The sequence below is a fragment of the Cavia porcellus genome, unplaced genomic scaffold (genome assembly GCF_034190915.1).
Source record: "Cavia porcellus strain 051 isolate PalLab524CR breed Dunkin Hartley unplaced genomic scaffold, mCavPor4.1 scaffold_1, whole genome shotgun sequence".
Lineage (NCBI taxonomy): Eukaryota > Metazoa > Chordata > Mammalia > Rodentia > Caviidae > Cavia > Cavia porcellus.
This window is the reverse complement of record NW_026947484.1, coordinates 110,117,342-110,141,575: the sequence shown is the minus strand read 5'-3', so window position 1 is coordinate 110,141,575 and position 24,234 is coordinate 110,117,342. Positions and strand designations below refer to the sequence as shown.

At 39.1% G+C, this 24,234-nt stretch overlaps 2 protein-coding genes and 1 pseudogene across 3 annotated transcripts; 1 reads left to right on the top strand and 2 right to left on the bottom strand.

Moving 5' to 3' along the window:
- Window positions 1-1,396: 1,396 nt before the first annotated feature.
- Window positions 1,397-3,164, bottom strand: LOC134472126 (late cornified envelope protein 1A-like). Its single transcript, XM_063233174.1, has 2 exons — window positions 3,048-3,164; window positions 1,397-2,040 (listed from the first exon to the last, which is right to left on the bottom strand). The coding sequence occupies exon 2, from the start codon at window positions 2,016-2,018 to the stop codon at window positions 1,614-1,616; it is 405 nt and encodes a 134-aa protein (XP_063089244.1). The 5' UTR covers window positions 2,019-2,040; window positions 3,048-3,164; the 3' UTR covers window positions 1,397-1,613.
- Window positions 3,165-10,156: 6,992 nt separating this feature from the next.
- On the top strand, window positions 10,157-16,883 carry LOC100731068 (dihydrolipoyllysine-residue acetyltransferase component of pyruvate dehydrogenase complex, mitochondrial-like; annotated as a pseudogene).
- A 2,063-nt stretch (window positions 16,884-18,946) lies between these two features.
- Window positions 18,947-23,323, bottom strand: Kprp (keratinocyte proline rich protein). Of its 2 annotated transcripts, none has more exons than XM_063253670.1 (2): window positions 23,300-23,323; window positions 18,947-21,562 (listed from the first exon to the last, which is right to left on the bottom strand). In XM_063253670.1, the coding sequence occupies exon 2, from the start codon at window positions 21,535-21,537 to the stop codon at window positions 19,771-19,773; it is 1,767 nt and encodes a 588-aa protein (XP_063109740.1). In that variant the 5' UTR covers window positions 21,538-21,562; window positions 23,300-23,323; the 3' UTR covers window positions 18,947-19,770. The 2 variants fall into 2 exon arrangements, with proteins under 2 accessions (XP_063109740.1, XP_063109747.1); XM_063253677.1 differs by lacking the exon at window positions 23,300-23,323 and adding an exon at window positions 22,199-22,871.
- Between the last annotated feature and the right edge of the window lie 911 nt (window positions 23,324-24,234).

Sequence of the window (24,234 nt, the reverse complement as noted above, 5' to 3'; positions counted from 1 at the left end):
GTGGTAGGCATGGGTCCACTTAGTCTTAGGAATGTAGGAAGCCAGTTTTTCCAAAACCGCTTATTAAAGAGGCTGTCTTTCTACTAGTGAATACATTTGGCCCCTTTGCCAAAGATAAGTTGGCTGAGTGTGTTTGCAGCTGTATCTGTATCTTCTCTTCTGTTCCATTTATCCTCAGGTCTGTTTATTTGCCTGCACTATGCTGATTTTATTACAGCAGGTTTGTAGTATAATTTGAAGCATAGAATTGTGATATCCCCTGATTTCCCTTTATTGCCCAAGATTCCCTTTACTATTGTAGGTGAAGACCAGAATTTTGTGCTCAGAACGCAAGGAATATGGACATGAGATCAGACATGCTTGTTTTTCTCAGCATGTTTACAAAAAACAAAAAGTCTGGAACAAGGTGGTGAGCAGAGACTCTGTTTTATTATTTCATTTCTGTTAGAGGATTGTTAAGGAGATAATACATAGAATTGCATAAGACTACTACTCAGAGTCTCCAAGTAGTTAAAGAGAAGGGATCAGAGATCACAGATGAGTTTTTGTGAGGTTACTGATTTCTGGACTCTACCTTAGAGGCATCTTTGAGGACAGAGTTTGAAGTTTTCACCAAAATCTCTTGGCCTTATAATCGGTCCTAAGAAAGATGAGGTTACTGCTTTCATGTCTCTAATTCTTCTCTTCTGGGATCAAGGTACACATCAGCAATTAGCCTCCAGATTGCTGGCTACTTCCTCATCCACAGCAGCTGGAGCAGCCTGAGGGCTGGCTGCAGCAGCCAGAGCTCTGGTGTCTGTGGCAGTGGGACCTCTGGTGCCTGTGGTGGCTCAGGCAGCAGCCACCACTCCCTGAGCTGCAGCAGCTACCAGGCTGCCACAGCTTCCGGAACTAGAGCCACAGTAGCTCCTAGAGCTGAAACTGTAGCAGGAAGAGACTGGAGGGCACTTAGGGGGACACTTGGGAGAGCATTTTGGTGTAGGACCCTTGGATGTAGAAATGTATTACAGAGGAAAGCTGCTCAACCTATAGCAGCCAAAAAGTAATAGTAATAGTAGTAGTAGTAATACTAGGAGAGAGAGAGAGAGAGAGAGAGAGAGAGAGAGAGAGAGAGAGAAGAGCCTGAGAAAAGGCACCACATCCTAATAGCACATTTAGCTAGTGAACTGATGAATAGATCAGTTCACTAAGAATAGTAGAAACTTCATGATCCAATCCACTTCCAAAAGCTTCATACGTCAACAGATGTCTCTTGGGGTTCATTTTAGTTCTAAACCATAATAGCATCCATTACAGTACTAACAGACCGGACTCTGACCCAAAAGGGGTGAGGCTGAACCCTGTTTGCTAACTCTGACCTGTGAGAATGATGCTGACAAAAGAAACAAGAGGCTGGTGAGGCTCTGCAGGGAATACTTTATTATTTAGAAATATAGAAGAGGAGTGAGAAACTGACCATTTGGAAGTAAATCATTACCTTCCAAAGGAACAGCTCATCCTTTCAGAGCCTAGGACAATGAAGACAGATAAAGGAGGGAGGGTGAGCAGGGAGGAACAGGTTTTCTGCATGTTGGTTCCTCCAGCACTGCTTCTCTGAGGTCGTTTGGCTCAGGTCAGCAGCAGCAACCAGAGCCCCCAGACTGCTGGCCACTACCACCGCCACTGCTGCAGCAGCCACCGCCCCCGCCACTGCTGCAGCAGCCACCACCACCACCACTGCTGCAGCAGCCACCGCCACCGCCACTGCTGCAGCAGCCAGAGCTCTGGTGTCGGTGTCGGAGTCGAAGAGATCTGCGAGGCCTGTGGTGGCTCAGGCAGCAGCCACCACCTCCGGAGGCACAGCAGCTCCCAGAGCTAGAGCCACAGCAGCCACTGGAACCCAGGCTGCAGCAAGAAGAGACTGGGGGGCATTTAGGGGGACATTTCGGGGGGCACTTTGGGGTGGGGCACTTGGGAGGGCACTTGGGAGGGCACTTGGGAGGTGGCTGGCACTGCTGCTGGTTCTGCTGGCAGGACATCTTGGTGGTAGAGATGCAGGAGCTGAGGGAAAGTAAAACACATATCAGACCACAGTACACTTTAGCACTGAACACTGATTACTTCAGCTCAATTTCTGGTTCTCTCATTTTGAAAGTCAGGAAAATTACCTCTGACTTTTTTTAATCCCTCTTTGTAGTCTGTTAGGTCCTTTCCTTCTGAGTTTTATTTTAAAGCTCATTTGAGAAATTGTCAAGCCATATAATCTCCAAACACAAGAAGAGTGACTGTTAATTAAAATCTCTAAGTGTAGGAGAAATGACACAGAAGTAAACTTTGTCTAGTGTTAGCATTCATTCTGACACATCACCAAGATTTCTGAAAATATCCATTACAGGGAGCAGTTTGGGTATGAAGCACTCTTTAAGAAAAAAAAAAAAAGTATTTCCTTTTGGAAGAAATTTGAAAACATTTTGGTTTTGAAGAATATGAAGAACTGTAACTACAAAGCAACTTGCAGTAACTTGTCCCAACAAAGTTAACATATGAATGAAGAACGTAAAATCAAAAGAAGTGAATTTGTTGGCCTAATGTTATCAGTGCATTATTGATCAGTTTCTAGTTTCCTGACTACTAATCCAAGGCTCTGTTCCTCCGAGCAATCTTCTTGTGAGGTCTAACCAGACCCACAGGTGTTCTTATGTCTTTCTTCCTCTAAGTACCAATGTCCTCAGCACTTTTTTTCTAAAACTAGACATGGCTATATTTCCAAAATTATATTTCCATCACATACTCATGTTAGGATAATCTAGTGGCCAGTATTTTTATTACCTGCAATCGCAAAAACATCATCAGCTACTATAATCAATTTGGTTTCTCTAAAACTGTAGCACACAGCTCTAAAAGTCTCCCAGTTGCTCTTGATCTTACTCTACCTATCACCCTCTGCTTTCAAATTTTCTTGCTCCTCTCTTCCTTGCCAAGCACAATTCAAGTTCCTGGGTTTTCGTATGCTCTGGTCTGAGCATACCTCTGAGAAGTCCCTGCTTCTGTTCCCACTGGACACTTACCAAGGTCACAAGCAGCACAGAATCTCTGGATACTTCAAGAGGTGAGTGGATGGAAACACTCTGACCCTGAGCCTTTTTATTCTGACTTGAGCTCTGCTCCCAGGGTGTGAGGCAGGGCTCTGGCATGGCAAGACTTGCCTCCTCCACCCATATGGTGCTGTGACAGGTGATGATTGGAAAATCCTCATCTACCTTCCATTCACTGAGCTCAGAGTAGGCAGAAAGAAACAGCACCACTCCTGGAATACTCTGCCATTTTGTGATGACTGGCCTCACCGTCATATGTTCATGCCTATGGATCCTGGTCACACGACTCCTTCATTGTTTCCATCTTAGATAACAATGGTTTTCCATCTATATATTTGATTATGCATGGCTTAATGTAAAATTCCACATTTTTGAGTTATGGCTGGTCTGTATATGTGTGTGGGGGGGGGGGTGCACATTTGCAGTATAGTGGTTGAGACAAAACCACTCTGCAAACTCAGCAAAGTATTAACTTCTTTTAAGTGGAGATCATGATTAATAAAAAGGGTCATCTTTGAAAGATTAAGAAAATATTAGTATGGTGAAAGAAAAGTAGCCAGGATAATGTGCTGTATGTTTCAACATTCAGGAAAATGATGGATACATAAATAAAGGGATAAATAGAAAAATATAGATAGATAGAGCTACAGATAGATGTAGAACTAGAAGTAAGACAGATGGATAAATAGAGGCAAATTTACACTTTTAATGTACAATAAAAAGTTTTAAGCTCAAAATTAAATGTAATTTTAATAAAAGCCACTGAATGAATGGTCTCAATATTCTGTAAACTACAGAAGAGCAAATTAGTGCACTTGAACTTGAAAAACAATTACTGAAGATGAACTGGAAAAGATGAGAAATATTGAAAAGATATGAACACAAGACTGCAACTATTAAATAATATCTTGTAGTTCAGAATACATTTACTTAGACTCACAGAAAGAAAAAATAGAATGAAAGGAGAAATATATTTCAAAATAAAGGTCAGAATTTTCAAAGTTTGATGAAAATCATCCAAATCGTAAGACCAATGAATTAATACATTCCAAACAGGAAAAATACAAAAAAAAAGTTAATAAATGTTGCTACATTTTCAGAGGGAAGATACAAATTAGCTTTGGAGGGGAAGCAAAGAGAAATTCTGAAGAGATAGATAAAATGTATTATACACACCTGATTAGACACAGATTTTAAAAGGTAAGAGCATCTAGATCTGTGGAAATTTTGAGGTCGGGAGAGTAGGCATCATATAAGGAAGAAACCCTGCGAATGTGTATGGGGCAAAAGAGGACAGATGGTCTTCAAAGTAAGGGTGAAGAGCAGACTGCTTCATTTGTGGGGGTCAGTGTTAGGCCAATTATCCTCCAGAAATATACTGAACACCTTAGTTTAATTTTATTGTTGCTGTTTTTATGTTTGTTGTTTTATTTATCAGGAAATATAATGGAATTCACATTACATTCTACTATGGAAGAAGATTCTAGGGAAAATCTGGGACAGAGGTAATAGAAGTAAGGAATGAGAAGAAATGGTACCATTGCCAATAAACCTCCCAAAATACTACCCCAGGTCCATAGTCCCGTGTTTGCCTCCAAATCTACAAACCCATAAGTGTTGTGAGTGTTTTTTTTTATTGTCAATACTTATTTGATAAGAAAATAAAAACTAGCCTGAACTAACTGTAAACTCACCCTAAAGAAAATGTTCCTATATTCTGTTATAGAAATACTAATGCCCGCTCTAAGGAATAGGATCCTTGATATCCCAAAATAATAAGTATGTATGTATGCTACCTAAAATGTGGTAGAATTCTTTGTTCCAATTTACCAGCTTTGGGATTAGACATGGTCATTTATGAAATATACTGAAAATTTTTATTCATTGTATTATCATCCTATAAAAAGAGTTCTGATTTTTTAATGCAAGAAATCAAATTCAGGACCTTGTGTTTGCAAGGCAGGTGCTTGTACTATATCCCCAGCTAAGAGTTCTGAATTCTAAAACATTCTTGCCATTAAGAATTTACAACAAAGGAACTGAAAGTGTTAACTTTCTTAGAGAATTAAGCTTATCTCCAGTAAATACTACTTAAGTCAGGAGAGCCTAATATACAGTGTTTCTGATTAAATTCTCACACATGAACAATTTCAGAAACTCTTCATTTTTAACTGATAGCCCCAAATTTTCCCAACTCATTCACACTAGTATCTCTAATTCATATTTTTTTTATTCTCAAATATTCCATGATATTTAGTCAGGACCTTGGAAAAGAGAGCCAACATGCTTACCAAAGGCCCTCTTAGAGGCTTTTTGTGTTTTGTAACTTTTTCTTTTACCTATTAACCCTGTTAACCAACTAAGAATACAAATAACTTCTTTCTGTGACAAAATACCATGTGTTACAATTTTTTAAGGCAACTGAAATTTCTGCTTGTAATATTTTTCACTTTGCCCTTGGCATTTCATAGCAGACTAAGAAGGAAGTTTAGAAAGTCCATATTCTGAGATATATGACAAGTTTCTCAAATAATGATCATAAATACAATCACAGATGATCTACTCATAATAGCCATAAAGGCCAAGGTAATTTATTCTTCCATAGTCAGGTCACAACTCCCTTGGGGAGGAAAGTTAAAACCCTCTATAGGCCTATAAAATTGTATTTACAGAACTTTTTTACTTTTAACAAATAACATTTCATTGAAACAGACACTAGGGCAAGACATGACTTTCTATTGAACTGGCAGCTCCTCAAGGACAGAGCCTGACGTTTTTCCTTTTAATAGTGGGGAAAAGAAAAATGAACTTTTAATCCTTCTCTTTTACCTTTATCCTGAAAGAACATTGGACAATTTACAGACATAATCGGTCATCACAGCTACTGTCATCTAGCAAGTAGAAGCCAATGATATAGTCACATACCCTAAAATGTACAAAACAGCCATAATAAAGAATTATCCCAAAGTATCAGTAGACCTGAACTTGAAAAATTCTGTTTTGCATTATTAAAGATTAAAGCTATGCTTACTGAGAATAGATTCTGGACTTCTTTTGTCTTAATTTTACTTTATTACTACAAGTTTTCAGTGCATAACGATTACACTCATCATGGGAAGTTGGTACATGTATACTACACATCTGAATTATTTTTCAGCCCTTTCCTCTCTCCTCTCTATCCCTCTGTCTCTTAGTCTTTCCTTCACAAAAGGATCCTTTACTTTCACAAAAGATCTTTCTCTCTGTTTGCTATTATCTGTCTTTTTATTTTTTAAAATTTATTTGCATTTCAGGTTTCTCATATAAGAGAAACCATGTGTATTTGTCTGTCTGATTTATTTCACTTAACGTTATGGATTTCTGATGGAACAAAATAGACATCTAAAGAATTGTAGTGAGGTATTGTGGGGAAATGACTCTTTAATTAATTGATTGTGCAACTCAACATTTCAGTTCAGGCTGTGTCAAGCTACGACATCTTCCAGTGACTAAGGACTCAATCCTGATGTAGCCTACTTAGGATTTCTGAATGATTTCAAATATTCCCCTCTCTGGTATTTCCTCTCCCTCTAGCTCACCTGAGGAGCAATGCCAATGTCAAACTGGCTGTGTGGCATCAATATACAGGTGATCATTGTGATAGCTGCCTACCTTACTGTCCTTTAACCCAGTATCCACCATGATATTGAAGCTTCTTTGTCTCACAACCTTTTATTCTTTCTAGACTCAACAATTTCCTAAGTAATGTCCCACAACCACTCCCCCCTCCCTCTCTTTTCTGTTATTACACAATCCTTACTTCCGTAAATTCCTCTCCAATGAAACTACCCAAGACTAATCTAATACATTCCTCTGTGTGCATCTCTTCAGTTCACCTGGTGTCTGCTCAACCTGGGACTTGACTTACCTGCTGGCTTGCATCTTCACTGAGCAGCAGTTCTTTAAACCAATCATTTCCGTTTACCTTTATCTACCCTCTTAGGAGTGAATATTTTACTGACAAATCAAGTATAAAATATTTTTAAATAATTTATTTCAGTTTTGTGCATGACTGTGTCCCAAGCATTCATAATAGTTAGTGGTACATAATAAAATCTCAAATTATATTTATATATATCCTTCTTGAATGCATGGATAAGTAGTACATTCCATTTCAAACATTTATAATTGTTTCCTTATTTCTAGTAAGAGCATTCCCTTAATGATTTTTTTAATGGAATTTAAGCTCCTGGATTTTACTAAAAGGGATATTCTTTCCCTGGATGAAAACACTTCAAATATGGGAGATGAAAATATGATACTCTTTTGCAAAGATAACAATATTCTTTGTCCACAGGAGAAGTAGACCAAATTTGGAGCAAAATAAGGCTATAGCCTTATCCTAGAACTAACTGGTCTTAGATGTATGCCCAGAAAAACTACTTAACCTCCTTAGATTTTGTTTTTGTTGAAAATGGAATGAATGTTTTTTCAAGTTGTTAGAAAAATGGGAAAAGAGTTCTGCCTCAGGTGGTGGCTGGCACAGCGAACGTCATTTGCCCTGGCCTCACTCATTTTGTCATAAACTCAGGGCCAGTTTACACTCTCTGAGTCAAAAAGAATAAGAGACATTTAGAACATAAAGTTTTATTTTTTCAGATATGACAAGTTAGGTATAGTAACTAATAACAAGAGTCCATCACCATTTGAAACAGGTGATTTCCACTCATCCCATAATGAAATTTTAATCAACTGAGATTTCTTCACACATGCAGCTATACATATATCCACTCATCATTGCAAGTACAGTTGACATGTATCTTCAATTCTGAGCTTCATGATGAATTTCATGTAACATTTTATTGTGTCATATTGATTCCATGATTCTAACTCTTGTTGAATCAGCCATTATACTTCATTTTTCTCATAACTTGAAGTCACCCAAAATATAAGTCAGTTTCATTTCAAGTCTTTCTCCAAGGTGTTTATAAAAAGTTCATTAGATCAGTACTTAAAATGGACTTCTGAGACCAGCAGAAAGCCTCCATACACTGTTGTGCATCAGGAAACACGTTTAGCTAACGAGAATCCATTCCTCTCTCCTTTGTCACTAATTCAGTTGTGATAACAACATGTCTGCTGTCATCTCTGCCTGGAACCCTCTCCTCCTTTCTCCATTCATCAACTTATTTCCTTTTCTATCTCTTAAGTATAGTTGCCTCTTCTAGCACTGGATGCACTATTCTGCTTATCCTAAGGTCTTCATGTACACTGTGTCTCCTTGGTTGAAGCCTCATCATAGTGATTTTCTGCTTTGATTACTGTAAAATCTCCAGTATCAGTCACAGTTTCTGAATGCCTTGATGCATGGTAATAAACACTTTCCTCCCTGATAAATATGTAACACTCGAGAAGAGAGGAAAGATGTTGTCCAGCTTAGGGTTCTTATGACAATAGGTAGTAAGGAGCATGATTAGTGAATTTGGCACAGATTGGCATATTTCTAGCTCTTTAGTTGCTTCTGAGTTCATTTTCCAGATCATGAAACCGTGTTTTGGGGGGAATTACCTAGATGCTACCTATGTGAAGCACAGGGATAATCAAGAAACAGCATATTTTCCAGACAAATATATAGCACAACCATACAGATTCTTTGATTTGTCTCGTCATGTCAGAATTCCAGACAACACTATGGCCAGTAGTCAAGTATACTTCACTACCCAGCTATTCTCTTACACACTAACAGAGTATTAGCTGTATACAGCCTGTCCTTTAATTACTAGTGTTATCTAACCATGTATACTAATATAAGCAGCTGAACTATTCCTTGAATAGTTCAGTACTTCTTTCTCATGCACTCAAGGATATTTTATTGTGTATAAAAAAAATCTGTGGGGTGTGGAATTTCTCTGTTCTTAAAGTTTGGAGTATACTAAGGAAAGAATAGATACGCTACAGACAGGCTCACATTTCCCCTGAGCAACTTGTGACATATACCAAACCCCATCCCATCCAACTATAGATAGAATCCCCATTCTGAGTGCTTTGTGAAGCTGAAGTTGAAGACTTAAGACAGAGAACCATATCCCTCAGACAAGGGAAAGATAGACTCAAAGTCATGCCCTGAATCCCTGGCTCCCAACTGTCTCTGCAACTGTGAGATCTGTTGTCCCACCTTCTGTGAGGAGGGGACAATTAGTCACACCTTCCAGGCACCAGGTGCCTTCTGCTTTATCATCTTCTTCAGTGGAGACTTTTCATCTTTTACAGAATGTTGTGACCTCAGGGAACAAACTCCCTCTAAGTAAGGGCCTGTCCTCTACATTGCTCACCCTCCAAAGATATGCATGCAGCACCTGTTCATCAACAGGAGCTGGGGGGAGAGGCATCTATCTCTTCTGCCCTCAATCCCCACCTCATGCTGCTAAGACTATAATGCTTGATGGGAACTGACAGCACTGAGGAAGATCAGATGCTTCCTTTACTATACCTTCAACAAACAGCAAATAATTTAGTTCTGAAAGGATACAAGTACTTTTTAAGAGCTTCTAGGTGAACCCTTCTTCCTTTATTTGCTTCCAGAGATAGTAAGCTAAGGCTCTGATGATGGCCCCAGGGCTTAGTCACCTGCCCAGCTCAGGCTTGAAGACCTATAATCCTATCTTGGGGAACAATAGTTATAGTCCCCGTATCCTGTTTCCAACAGAGGACAGGGACACCAAGTACTAATAGAAAGCTCACAAGGCAACCCACTTGGGCCAGGCTAAGGAAAGATCAGATAATTAAGTACAATATACTAAGAAGAGAAATAAGTTAAAATGAAAATTTGTACCATTTCATACCCATCAGGATAGCTTTTATTAAAAAAAAAATCAAAGGATATAAGACTTGTGCACTATTGATGGAATTTGTAGTAAAATAATGTACCAATTATAGATAACAGGATGGTGGTTTGCCAAAAAATTAAACATGGATTTAACACATGACCCAACATTTCCATTTTTATATATCTACCCAAAAGAAATGAAATCATGGGAAATCAGTGACTTGAGTGACTGAGGACATTTATGAAGTAGAAGTCAGTGACATTCTGTGGTACATTAATGTACAATGGACCCAGAGTGCAGCCACAGAGACAGGATTCAGAGTTCAGTGGAGAGACTTGGATAGACTCACAGGACAGACTTGGAGCTATTTGTGTGAGCCTCAGAACTGGCCATGTGCTGACTCCTTCCAACAGCAGGCCTCCTGGCTATGGAGGCCGAGGCACTGTGCAGCTGGAACCTCTGCTCTTGTACCACTCCTTGGAACCACTTACTGCTGGAGATTTTGGGATGCCAGGCCTCTGCATCAGAAGTTTCTGTTACCTTCTCTTTCAGTCACAATGCAGGAAGATACCAGAATCCAATGGGAAAAGAAACAAGGGTGAAAAAAATCAATGGGGGTGATATAATTGCTGAGGATAAAATTTATAAAGACACTGTTGGAATTTGAGAGCCTGGAAGAGTGTTATATGGCAAAGATACTTGTTGAAGGCACCAGAGATGTTCCAATTGAAGCCATTATTTGTATCACAGTTAGAAAGCCTGAGAATATTGAGGCCTTTAAACATCACAATTGAATTTCTCTGGAGTAGTGATCCTATAAGCAGCCCCAGCACCAACTTCCACTGCTGTTGCTTCACAGTTGCATCTTCTTGTGCTCAGGTTCCTGGTAGCTTATATCCTATTTTCATGCAAGTGCTTCTTCGTGTGTTTTTGTTTCCTCCCATGATGAGGGACAGAGTTCCGATACAGGAAAATAGTGGGTGAGAAGCTAAATTAAGGAGACACTGGCAATCAGAACCAAAAAAATCACTATTAGTTTTGAAGCACAGAAAGAAATTTATCTGGAAAAATCGTGGTACCTGAAGGCACAAAATAAGTCCCACTAGAAACTCCATTTTGTATCATTGTAGAAAAAAGGTAGCTATAGCAGTATTTGCTGACTATAAGCTGACTGAAGTACAGTATCTGATTTAAAATCACAAGCACCACCACTACCCCACCATCAGTAATCACTGTTCCTCAGATTCTGCAAACTCCTGCTACACCAACTACTCCTACTGGACCTAAGGGTAGGGTGCTTGTTAGCCTTGAAAAGAAATTGGCTGCAGAGAAAGGAATCAACCTTACCCAAATAAAAAGGAAGTTACAAGATAGCAGGATCATTAAAAGAGCATTGACTGCTTTGTGGTTTCTAAAGTTGCTTCTACCCCAGTTAGCTCTTGCCTCCCCCAAGTCCAGCAGTAGCTCTGGTTTCTACAGATGTCTTCCCAGATACCCCAATCAACAACATTTGTGCAGTTATTGTACAGTGGCTAAAACAATCAAAGTAGACTATATATCTTTATTGCCTTTCATTCTATATTTTTGTTTTTACTTTTAACTTAACAGAAAAGAAAAGCAAAAATCAAAAACTCAAACAAAGCCCAAACAATAACAGTATAGATTTTTAGAACAGGATGATAGCAATTTAACAATGGTTGTAGTATTTCACACTGTTACCTTCAAAAGGGTGGTTTAGGTTACCAGATATAGACATGTAAAATTGATTTAATCATATGAGTCTTAACTGTTCTTTTCCAACAACTAACATAATTAGTAGTATAGTCGTCTCAGCTACCTTACCCACAAATTTATGTCTTTTTCCTTTTCCCCTTTCTCCTATCACAGTTACTTTTCTTCTTTGAGAAATTACTTACCGTTATACAACATTTATTGTAGATTTTGAATCATTTTTGCTCTTTTAGTTTCTTACACCACAGGAGACAATACAGTATTTATACATGTGAGTTTGATTTATTTCACTTATGAGTATGTTCTCAGGTCATATTCATTTACTTACAGAAGCTTTGATGAAATCTTTCATTATAGCTGAGCAGTATTCCATTGTTTAAAAATGTCACATCTTTTTTATCCATTCCTCAATTGATGGGCACTTGGCTTGCTTCCAAGAGTTACCTGTTACAAATTGTGCTGCTATAAACATGGGTGCACATATATCACTGTGGTATGATGTTTTCAATTTTTCTAGAAATGTGCCCAGAAGCAGGATAACTGAGTCAAATGGAACATCTAGTCCTAGCTTTTTGTGGAATTTCTACATGGATTCCACAGTAGTTGCACCAGGCTACACTTTCATGAACAGTGGAGAAGAGTTCTTTTTTCCCCAAACCCCTCCAGCATTTTTTATTGGTGGTTTGCTTGATCTTGCCTATTCTTTCTGGAGTAAGATGAAATTTCAGTGTTGTTTTAATTTGCATTTCTTGAATGAACAATGATGCTGAACCTTTTCTTCATATATTTATTTGCCATTTGTATTTCTTCAGCTGAGAATTGTGTGTTGACCTTAGATGATCATTTTTGCGTTGGGTCTTTGAATTTTGGGGTTCTGATTTTTAAAAATTCTTTATATGTTCTAGATAAAAGTCTTTGGTCTGAGGGACAGTTAGCTAAGATATTTCCCAATTCATGTGTTTTGTTTTCACTCTGTTGGAGATTTCTTTTGCCATGCAAAAACTTTTTAATAAAATGAGATCCCAGTTGTTGATTCTGGGAAGTAGTTCCCATGCAGTTTGATTTTTGCTCATGAACTCTCAGCCTACACCTATGCTGTCAAGATTTCTACCTACTTTGTCTTCCAGAAGATTCAGTATTTCTGTCTTACTATTTAGATCTTTGATCCATTTTGACTTTAGTTGGGTGAATGGTGATAGATATGGGTCTAATTTTAGTTTTCAGCATGTGTAAAGCCAGTTTCTCCAGCACCATTTATTAAAGAGACAATTTTTATTCCAGTGAATATGTGTGATCCCCTTTTCAAAAATGAGATGGCTGAGTGTCTTTGTAGTTGTGACTGTATCTTCTAATCTATTCCATTGATCTTCAGGTCTGTTTTTATTTCAGTACCATGCTGATTTTATCATGGTCGTTTTGTAGTATAATTTCACGTCAGGGTTTGTGATGCCTCCTGCCTTGCCTTTGTTGCCCAGAACTGCCTTTGCTGTTCTTAGGTCTCTTTTGGTTCCAGATGAATTTTGGAAATGATTTCTCTGAATCTGTGAGGTGGCAAATGATATTTCAATTCAAAATGCATTAAATATGTAAAAATGTTGGAAGAATGGCTGTTTTCACAATGTTTGTTATTCCTATCCACGAAGAGGGACCATCTTTCTGTTTTCTGATAACCTCTTTGATCTCCTTTTTCAGAGTACAGAAATTTTCAATACATGGATCTTTTGTTTCCTTTGTTAGATTGATTCCTAGGTATTTCATCTTTTTGGGTGCTATAATGAAGAGTGTGGTTTCCCTTACTTCTCTCATGAGTTGTGTGTGTGTGTGTGTGTGTGTGTGTGTATGCGTGTGTGTGTGTGTGTGTGTGTGTGTGTGTGTGTGTGTGTGTACAGGAATGCTATTGAGTTTTGAGTGTTGACTTTGTATCCCACTACATTACTGAATGGAGTTTTGGTGATCGTCTTTTTAGATTACCTTATTATCTGCAGATAAAGATAATTTAAATTTTTGCTTCCCTATTCTTACTCCTTTTATTTATTTCTCTTGTCTAAATTATCTGGCTAATGTTTTTAGCATTATATTGAGCAGGAGTTGTGATTATGAACATCCTTGTCTTGCTCCTGATTTTAGGTTGAAAGATTTTAGTTTCTGTCCATTTAGTAAGTTGTTGGCTGTGGGTTTATCATATATGGCTTTTATCAGATTGATGCAATGTATTCTGATTTTCTGTAGGGTTTTTATCATGAATGAGTGTTGAATTTTGTCAAAAGCTTTTTCTGCATCTATTGAAATGATCATGTAATTTTTGTCTTTAGCACTGTTAGTGTGGTGTATTATGTTTATTGATTTGCATACTTTGAACCACCCCTGCATTCCTGGAATGAATAGCAGTTGGTCATGGTGCATAATCTTCTTGATGACTGGTTGCATTCTGTTTGCCAGTATTTTATTAAGGATTTCTGCCTCTATGTTCATTAGGGAGATTGGACTATAATTCTTTTTCGGTTGGGTCATTCTCTGGTTTTGGTATTAGGGTAATATTTGTTATTTCTTTGCTATATTTTTTGTTTGCTGGTCTGTCACTTTGTGACAATGAGATATTAAGGCCCCCATTATAATCCCATTATTGATTATTTGATTTTTCATATCAATTAAGACTGTCTTGCATAGTTGCATGATTGCATATTTGGTGCATATATATTTATAGCTGTAATCTCTTCCTTTTCAACTTTTTCCCTAACAAATATTTGGTTCCAGATGATATCTTTTGATTATTCTTGGTTTGAAGCTCACATTGTCTGCAAAGAGAATACCAAACCTTAATATGGTTCCTGTTGCATGGAGTATTGTTTTCCATTCTTTAACTTTTGGCCTATGAATTTCCTTTTAAGTTAAGTGTGATTTCTATACACAGAATATTTTGTTTCTTAATTTACTATGCCAGTCTGTTTCCTGTTCTTGGTGAGTTGAGACCATTTATGTTGATAGATATAACTGATATATACTGAGTTATCCTTGTTAAGTTATCTTTCTGTTGTTGATTTTCTACTTTTTCTGTTTTCCCTGATTAGTATTTTCCTTCTGATGTTGTTCTTGGAATTGTAATTATCTTTATCTCTTCCTAGAGTATCTTTCAGTACTGTTATAGTCTTGGTTTGGTGGTCACGAATTTCTAAAATTGTTCTCTGTCATGGAAGTATCTCATTTCTTCATCAGTTTTCAAAGATAGTTTTGCAGGGTTGCAAACATCAATCTGGGTTGGAAGTTGTTTCCTTTCAGGAGTTGAAATACTTCTCCCACACTCTTCTTGTCTTGAAGGTTTGTGTTGAGAAGTCTGCAGCGATTTTGATAGGTTTTCCTTCATAGGTGGTCTGTTTTTTTTTTCTCTGACAGCTTTTACTATTTTGTTCTTGTGCTGAACTTCTGAGATCCTAATTATTATATGTCTGGGTGAAGATTTATTTTGTTTATGGCTAATTGCGTGTTTATGTCTCATATATCTTTATATTAGATTCTTTTACCATATTTGATAATTTTCTGCTATATTTCTGTAAATAGTCTTCTTATGTCATTTGTGTTAACTCTTAATATTTTGTTGATACCTATCAGTCTTATACTTTTTCCCCTTGAATCATCTTGCAGTTGTTGAATTATTTTTTCCTGGTTCCTTATTATTTTTAAAAGACCTTTTTCTTTTGTGATCATAAGTTTCCACCCTGTATTCAGGGTCTAAGAGTCTACCTTCATCTTCATTCAAGTAGTTTTTCCAGCTCTCAATGGAATTTTTAATTTCCTAAATATTCTTCTGAATTTGTTTCATGTATTCTAGTTCTGTCTTATATTGTTCATTCAATGCTTCCATCATTTGTGTTTAATTTTTATTTAGATATTCTTTAGATACATCCAACATTTCTTTCATAATGTTTTTCATTTCTTTTTTTTTAACTTGGGAGATCATTTCTGATCTGATTTCCTCTACAACTCCAAGGAGTTTCTTTACTTCAGTTGCTATCATTTCAGAAAGTTCAGTTGTGCCTTCCATTTCAATGTTTTCTTGGATTGTTCATGGTGGGCTGGAGGACTGAGACTGAGTTTAATTCTTTCATTTTGTCATTTTCCTCTGGAACCTGTGTGGTTGGCTAAGTATCCTCCCAATGGATTGCACTGGAATGCTACATTGGGTAGAGCTTTGATACTCCAATATCCACATGGCTAGCCAGGGTGCACCTCTGAACTATGGTGCTTGAGCCTTTCACTGTGATGGGACAAGCTCAAAATATTCAGGACCCATAGGCTAGGATACTTACTACAGGACAGCTCAGGGTCTCTGGGCTGGGCAGGGCTTGGTAACTTTGTGATCTATGAGGCTAGCCAGGTATTCCCCTGATGGTTTGCACTGGGACCGTGGGATGGGCAGAGCTTGGATCTTCCATGAAACTACCAGAGACACATCCCAGAAGTGTGGCATTGGGTCCCTGTGCCTTGCCGCATGGAGTTCAGAGCCTCCAGGACCCAGTCAGCTAGTAGGGATGCACCTCCAGACTGTGGCACTAGGGACTTGCACCTGGCTGGGTAGAGTTCAGAACCTCTGGGTGAGAAGTCTCACATAATTACATGCCTGTTATCTCATGGTGGCCAGAAAACAGAACAAGGGGCAAAATCAAGCAGATAAATTGATGCCTCCAGGCAAGGCTCCAGTAACCCACCTCTCTACTGATATAAATATGGGAGAAATTTTGTTGGTATGGAAAGAATTTAACAAGTTGTTAGAAGAAAAGAAGAGTAAAAATTTAGTCAATAACTTCAGCTTCAGCTTTGGCATGTTTCAAAGTTCCTGAAGCAAATTCTTCTTAGGTAGACACAGTTATAAAGCAAAGTTACGTTGTTGATGTCATTGTTGCTGTCAGTACATCTTCAGAACTCATCAAACCTATTGTGTTTAAAACACATATTAAAAAACTGGAATCCATTGCTAAGATGCTATTTCTTTAGCAATCAAATCAAGAGAAGATAAACTAAAATTACCTGAGTTTCAGGATGGCCCTTTTACAATCTCCAATTTAGGAATGTTTGGAATTAAGAACTGCTCTGCCATTATTAACCCACCTCAAGTATGTATTTTAATAATTAGTGCTGCAGTGGATAAGCTGGTTCTAACACATAATGAAAAGAATTTGATATGGCTAATGCAATGTCTTTGACACTCACCTATGATCATCATATTGTAAATGGAGCAATTGGAGACTGGTGGCTTTCTGAGTTAAAAATTACCTGAAAAATCTGTCATCATATTGCTATAATTAACCTAAAAATTTCTAGACTCTCCCAAGTCACATTTGCTCATTCTTATTAGAATATTTATGTCATTAAATACATATTTCTTTTAAAGTTCAAATATTTATATTATTGAGTCTGTCTGGACAAATTAGTTGTAATGGTGTTATTAAATTTTTAATGCCAATTATACCCAGACATTATTCACATTTAATAGTTAAACACCATATTTTAAGTCATGAGCTTCTGGTAAAGACACATGTGCTAACCTGATGATAAGTACTTCCACTAAGAGACAAAGGACCAGCAGAGTTTTGCTTTCCTAGAAACAAGGGCTAAAAGTAAGCTTAGTGAAACTTCATGGTTCCAAATTTAATTGCATAAAATTTCTTAGATGGGAAGGAAAGAGAAATCAAGAAGATTACTTTTGTTAGGAGAAGGGTTTTAATTGAAGTTTTATTTTTTATTAAACATATTTTAAATTTACATGACACTGATTGTAAAAGTCAAATTTTCTTGGATGCTTTCAAACATTCATTTTTCTGTGAATCTTTAAATGAAATTATTGATTTCCCATTTTGGTAAAGATATAAACCAACTTCTTGGTATACATGAGAATTTATTTGGGTATTTATTTAAAAATTTGAATGTGTGATTCTGAGAGAATTTTATAGTTATCTCCAAATAAAAGCATGTGGTTATAAAATTTAACAGAATTTAAGAAGTTATGGAAGTAGATAGCTATTTATAAATCAACTTACTTACCAGAATTTGTTACTCAAATAACTGCAAAGCTCTATGGAATAAATATGGAATATGTGTCTATATGAAAATTATGGTTACTAGAGCTGGATATGTGCCAACACCCATCTATCACCAGGTCCTGTCTTAAAAAAATGTGGACAAGAATGTCTGTGAATGGTTTAGAATGCTAAAGCACTGATACCCTGGCTAGCAGTGCCTTTATTCCCAGCTACTCAGGAAGCTGAGACTAGAGGATCTCTTTAGGTCTAGAATTTGAAGCCAATCTGAGCTATGTAATGAGAAGTCTTGAAAGAAAGAAAGAAAGAAAGAAAGAAAGAAAGAAAGAAAGAAAGAAAGAAAGAAAGAAAGAAAGAAGAGAGAGAAAGAAAGAAAGAAAGAAAGAAAGAAAGCAAATGATGCCACAAATGGTGGTTTCTGCTTGCAGAAAATAAAAATGATAAATGTAGCTAAAAAGCGCTTTTTTTTTACCCCAACACTGTCTCATGTACAAAAGATATCCATAAAATCCTGGTGGAGAAAAAAATACATTAGGTGACTAGCTTCATCAACATAAATACTTTTAAAAAGATTTTATAGTGCTTTGCCTTTCTCTTGGAGGAAAAGGGGACTTGATATGTAGAGTAATGACAATGAATTGAAAGCTAAACTTCACCACAATTCCAAACTTTCTATTGAATTGATGTGTTTTAATAAAAGTTTCAAATTGTTCATGACTATTTTAATAAAACTAACCAGTGTTTCCTTGTATATATAATAGAGGGAGCTACTGTCTGAGATTTGCTTTGTTTCATTATTGAATTATTTCTGTGTTCATCATTGCATAGTACACAAGTAATATTCTGCATTTTCCACAAACATTCACCTTCCTGTTATTATAAAAATAATTCAATATATTATTCTGACTTTTCATCAATTAGTAATGTTGGGTTGAATTGAACATTAAGCAAAAACATGATCAATCTGGGGCAGATCTGGTTCCAAAAGATGAAACTTCAAAAGTAATTAATTACTTGCTAATGTTTGTGGCTCTATTTGTTCCAAATAAAAATCAAAAATTGTCATCAAGTAAAAACTGTTCTGAGTTAAAAATTAACCAGTGCCTGCCTGGCAAGTACAAGGTTGTGAGTTTGATTTCCGGTACAAAAAAACCCAAAACTTAATCTTAGCTATAATCTAAATCTAGAGTCAGTGTATTTCTTGCCAGAACTGAATGAAGAAAGTTAGAAAGTGTTTTTATTTAAGAGTATTTAAAATTGAACTTTAATGTTTAAAAAAAATGAAATAATGGCCTCAAAGAAGTATATATGAAACCGTGTTTAATTGCAACATTTTAACTGTAGCCAAAGGACAGCTCCACTGAACAGCATGCTTAACCCCACCATCAGTCAGGAGGAATGAAAATGCTACTCAGGATCCAGGCTGTGAGCATGTCATGATCTTGATTATTGTCTGTCCTCCACTTGTCTCAGTTGCTACAGCTGCCCATCGAGGCACAATATGGCTTAAGACAGCAAATCCAGGTCTTGCTGAAATTGCCTGCTCCAAAACAGGCTAGAAGTTCAATGATATGCTGACTGTACTTGGATGAGAGTTTACAATCTACTTAGCAAATCAGACAGACACACATGAAAGGGAAATAACAATTCAAGAGTTGTTTGAAAGTAGTGACCTCCTGGATGGGGTGACTGAAGCCATGAATTTTAGGAAGTCAGCACAGGTTTCTGAGTAGAAATAGGCACAGAAGGCTTCAAGGAAGAGAAACAATTGGATTTTAGATCCTAAGCAACAGAAGAAAAATGGTCTAGATAGAAGAAGAGAGAATGGTCACAGGCTTGAAGACAAGCACACCTAGAAATATTCAGGATGTACCTGGTGGCCATGCTGGTCTGGCTAGAATTAAAAATGTGAACAGGAAAAAGCATCAGATATGAGGCTGGAGATGTGTCTGAGACCCAGGTGTGAAACTTGAAATGCCATGCAAAGGAGATGGGAGGAAAGAAAATCTTTGGCAAGAATCAAACAAGAACCCATTGGAAACCGTGGCTGCTAAAAAAAAAAAAAAAAAAAAAGGAAAGTACAGTATTTTCAGAGCACCAGACAGAGACACTTCAGTCATACTTCTTTTAAAAATAGGCACTCTTTGTTCCGCCTTTTAACCCAGCACCCAGGTTTCCCTGGTCTCCACAACCACCTAGACCTTGTGGCTCTGGAATCAAACCACTAGATCCACAGCCAGCACCACCCTCTTGCCCCTGGTTGTAACCACATGGGCCGCAGCTGGAACCCTCCGTGTCGAGGCAGTGTGGTTTGGATTCATGACAGCCCATATCTGGTGGGAATGGAATTGGATTTGGATCTAGGCAGGGGCTGGGACTACGGATAGGCTCCCCACAAGGTTCCGGGCTTGACCATGGAGCTGGAAGAGGAATGGGCTCTGGATGTGAACAGGGCTCTTCACACTCCCTGGGCTGTGGGCATGGATGTGAGTTCTCACACTGCAGTCCACGAGTTCCTGGAGCTGGGCATGGAGCTACACGTGGAGCTGGACGTGGTACTGGACGTGGTTCCGGACGCAAAGAAGGTTCTGAAAATTGCCTTTGAGGACATGGGCAGGGCTCTGGATTTATCCATGGTTTGGGGCGTGGATACAGACGCGGAGCAGGAAGTGGGCGACGTGGCGGGCATAGCTCTGGACTTGGGTCGCGACGCTGTGGCGAGCAGGACCTTTGGAGGGGACGTGGCTGTACTCGTGGTCTTGGCTCTGGACAGCGGTTACCCCAGGATGGTCGTGGGGCACAGCTCTGGGAGCGTCCTCTGATGGGGGGAATCTGGACAGGACATCTCTGTGGTGGAACCTGCCTGGGGCAGCACGGGGAGGAAATCTCTATCCGGTACTTGGGTCCACATTTCTGGGAGCAGCCTGCACCGGGGTGCAGAGAACTGTGGCTATTGTAGATGGGCTCAGAGCGCCGGGGTGGAGTGCAGTAATTGCAGGAATCTGGAGAACATCTTGATGGCAGGTAGCTGCTGTAGGAGGGCTCAAACCGTCGTGGTGGAGAACAGCTGCGGTAAGAAGGCTCCAGCCTACGAGAAGGGAGGCATCTACCGGTGCTCTGAGACCGGCGCTGCCCATAGAAGCTCCCATAGGAGCGCTGGGCCTGGTACTGGGGTGCACAAGTGCTAAATGAAGTCCTGGACTGACGCTGCGGAGCGCAGCTGCTGTAGGAGGTCTCTGAGTAAAACTGGGGGGCACCGCTACTATAGGAAGCCTGGGACTGACGCTGGGGTAGGCAGCCTCTGTAAGAGCCTTGATACTGGCACTGGGTGGAAAAGCTTCCCTGAGTCTGGGACACTAGGGGACGTTCTACATAAGTAGTAACAGGTTGAGGAGCTAGAACAGGTATGTAGGTCTGGACTGGATACTCTGCATAACAAGTTTCTGTGTAACAAATTGGAGCACCTTCTACATAGGAAGTCTGAACAGGGCATGGGACTTCATACTGCACATAGGAAACCCCAGACTGGCATGGAGCCTGGCACTGGACATAGGAAACTTGAGTCTGGCAGGGAGCCTCACACTTCACCTGGCTTGCCTTGGACTTGCACTTTGCTTGGGTAGTTTTACACTTGCTGGGAGCCTGGCCCTTCACCTGAGAGGTCTTAGACTTGCATGGAGCCTGGCACTCCTCTTGAGTGGTCTGGGAGTGGCAGGGAGCTTGAGAAACTTGAACTGGACATGGCCCAGGGCACTCCAAAATTTGCATTCCACTAGGGACTGGGCCTACCACCTGGTTGTTGGTACCAAGGAACTGGGAGGCACCAAAGGAGGAACCTTTGACACAGCACTGGGGGAGCGGCAGGCAATACTGAATTTGTTGCTGGTCACACATGGTCCTGAGGCACGGTGAGTGGGACCTGAAGAAAGAGAGACCAGAGTCAGCAGCATGTTGTGGAGGGTGAATCAGTAATTAGGACAGGATGCCTATGTCTTCTCTGACTTTTCCTTCTCTCCTCTCAGTCTTCATCCATGAATCTTTACTTACTGTTGGACTAAGTATCAGGCACTACCGATCATGAGACCTGTATAGTTGTGCACATCCAGACTAGATGTACTGTACACAGAATCTCCCATGGAGGGTGAATTGCCCAGTATGAAGCACCAGAGGGTACTGATGACAAATCTATACAGTAATCCCTTACTCCCTCAAATCCTGTCATAGAGAGGGTACTCCCTATAGGGAGTATCAACACTTCAGCCCAGAATGAGCACTTGTCATCCATGGGAGCCATAATTTTCCTCACACTCACATACTGATATCATGTATGTATTGGCACATAGGTAAAAATGAACACATGGGAACAAGCGCTCAGGCAGTGCCTATGCTCAAGTAATGTCAAAGAATTCATTAGATAGCAAGGAACCTAGTAAGTTGTTGGGCAACTCAAATCCAGAACTAAGGATTTATATCTCCATAATCAGACTTTTTTATGTGAATCCACATAAACAGGTCCATAGGGATCTATGCAAAGACATGCACATACAAAACATACCAGTCTTGAATAGACTCAGGATCGATAGGGACGCTTGCAGAGGCAAGTCGGTTTTCTTAATCACCTAGAATGTGACAATTGGTTGGCTTCAAAAATGCTTGCTCTCTAACCCTCTGAGAGGCAGGATTACCTAAAATTGACTAACTGAAAAAGTACAGAAAGTATAAGGGTCTCTCTCTCTCTCTCTCTCTCTCTCTCTCTCTCTCTCTCTCTCTCTCTCTCCTTTCTTTCCTTCTTTCTCTCTTTCATTTCTTTCTGTCTGTCTGTCTCTGTCTTTCTTTCCTTCCTTCTTTCTCTCTCTCTTTCTTTCTTCCTTTCTGTTTCCTTCCTTCTTTTTTTTTTTTCCTTTTGAGACAAAGTCTTGCTTTATAGTTACATAGCCCAGGCTGGCCTCTAACTCACAATTCCTGAGTGTTGGGATGATAGGCACACACTACCACATCCAATTTAAATGTAAGATTCTTAATTACAAGACTGATGTTGAGACACTCTTAAAGTTCTACTGAGCAGGAGCATTATAAACAGAATCTGATGCAGATGTGCACTCTAGTGCCACACTTAGCCAGGCAGAAGGCAGGGCAGCATCCACTCCTCTGCTGTCCTACAATGGACCTGCTATTGTTCAAGTAGCCCAGTAATTGGCACAGTGGGGAACTGATTGAAAATTTGCATCCTACAAATCACTTCTCCATTAGTTCCCCCGAAAACTGTAAATTATAGTAATGAAGGACAAAGCTACATGTTTTCCATTTGTCTACCTACATGTTCCCTTGAGAAGATAACCCTTCTTCACATAACACTGCTCACAAGATATAAATCATTAATATACCTCTTCCAAGGAAAGAAGGTTCTGATAAGGGAAAATTGCTACTCAGGATGACGCCAGGATTATGAAAGACAAGCACACTGACTCCACAGTCCTATCTCTTTTCATAAACTCTATCAGTTTTCTTCTAATGTCCCCCCAATGTCCTCAGATGTTCTTCAAAGGCTCATGCACAGCTCTTTGGCTCCCAGATTCCTCTTCTCCTAGCCTTCACTTCTATGAATATGCTGAACATCACCCCCACCACAATTCCAACAGACAGCTTCTAGACTTACCCTTCTCAGCAGGCACGAAGTCATTCAGGCAGAGGCCCTAGGCAGAAGGCTGTCTTTATATAAAATATTCTGGGACTAGCTTAGCCATGAGACAGCTAGTTGGCATCTCCTTGGCTCATCACTCATGCATTCCAAAAGTTGGCTCCCTCCCTGTGTATGTATTGTCCTTACAGTCACCTACAGAGTTGGGAGTGTCTGGTTCAAGGTCAAAATTTCCAGGTTATGAAGGACAAGGTTCTTGTTTTGTCCTCCTTCTTCATTCTGTCAGTGTCTTCTCTTTCCCTGATCTGATGGTGAGGCTGATAAGAATTGACACAGTTATCTTCTGTCCTGAAAGATGATTCTATTCCCTGCCTTCATCTTTGCCTCAGAATCTCACCAGAGAGAAGTAAAAGAGGAAGTATTCCTTAACTTAATGCTATAAAAATTCCCTCCAAAATAGAGACAACTTAATGGAATGAAGAGAAATGGAGCCAGAACTGAGTCTAATGGCCCAGGTTAGCTCCTTACCGCTGTATAACCCTTATAAGCAATCGAGATGCATTTACTATTCTGGAAAATAGATGTAATTGAATGTCCTTTTCTGTTTGCTGTGAAAATGAAGGCAATTGTTTTATACAAAATCATCTAGCTAAGAATGATATCCAAAATATCCAATATCCCACTCAGATTACCTGCTCAGCAGGAACAAGAGACACAGCTGGATCAGCAGGCTTCTGCTCCATCCCACTCCTCAGCTGATCACTAATGTGACAGAGAAGTCTCAGAGGTAGCACACATTAGCTAATTGTATGGACCTCTCCTTTAAAGAAACACAATGCAGAACAGATGTAATAAACTTTCACTCTGTGAGCCAGGTAGAGATGAGATGGATATCTTCTATTCTGTTTGAAGAATATTATGTTAATTGTTAATGTTTAAAAAGAGAGAGATTT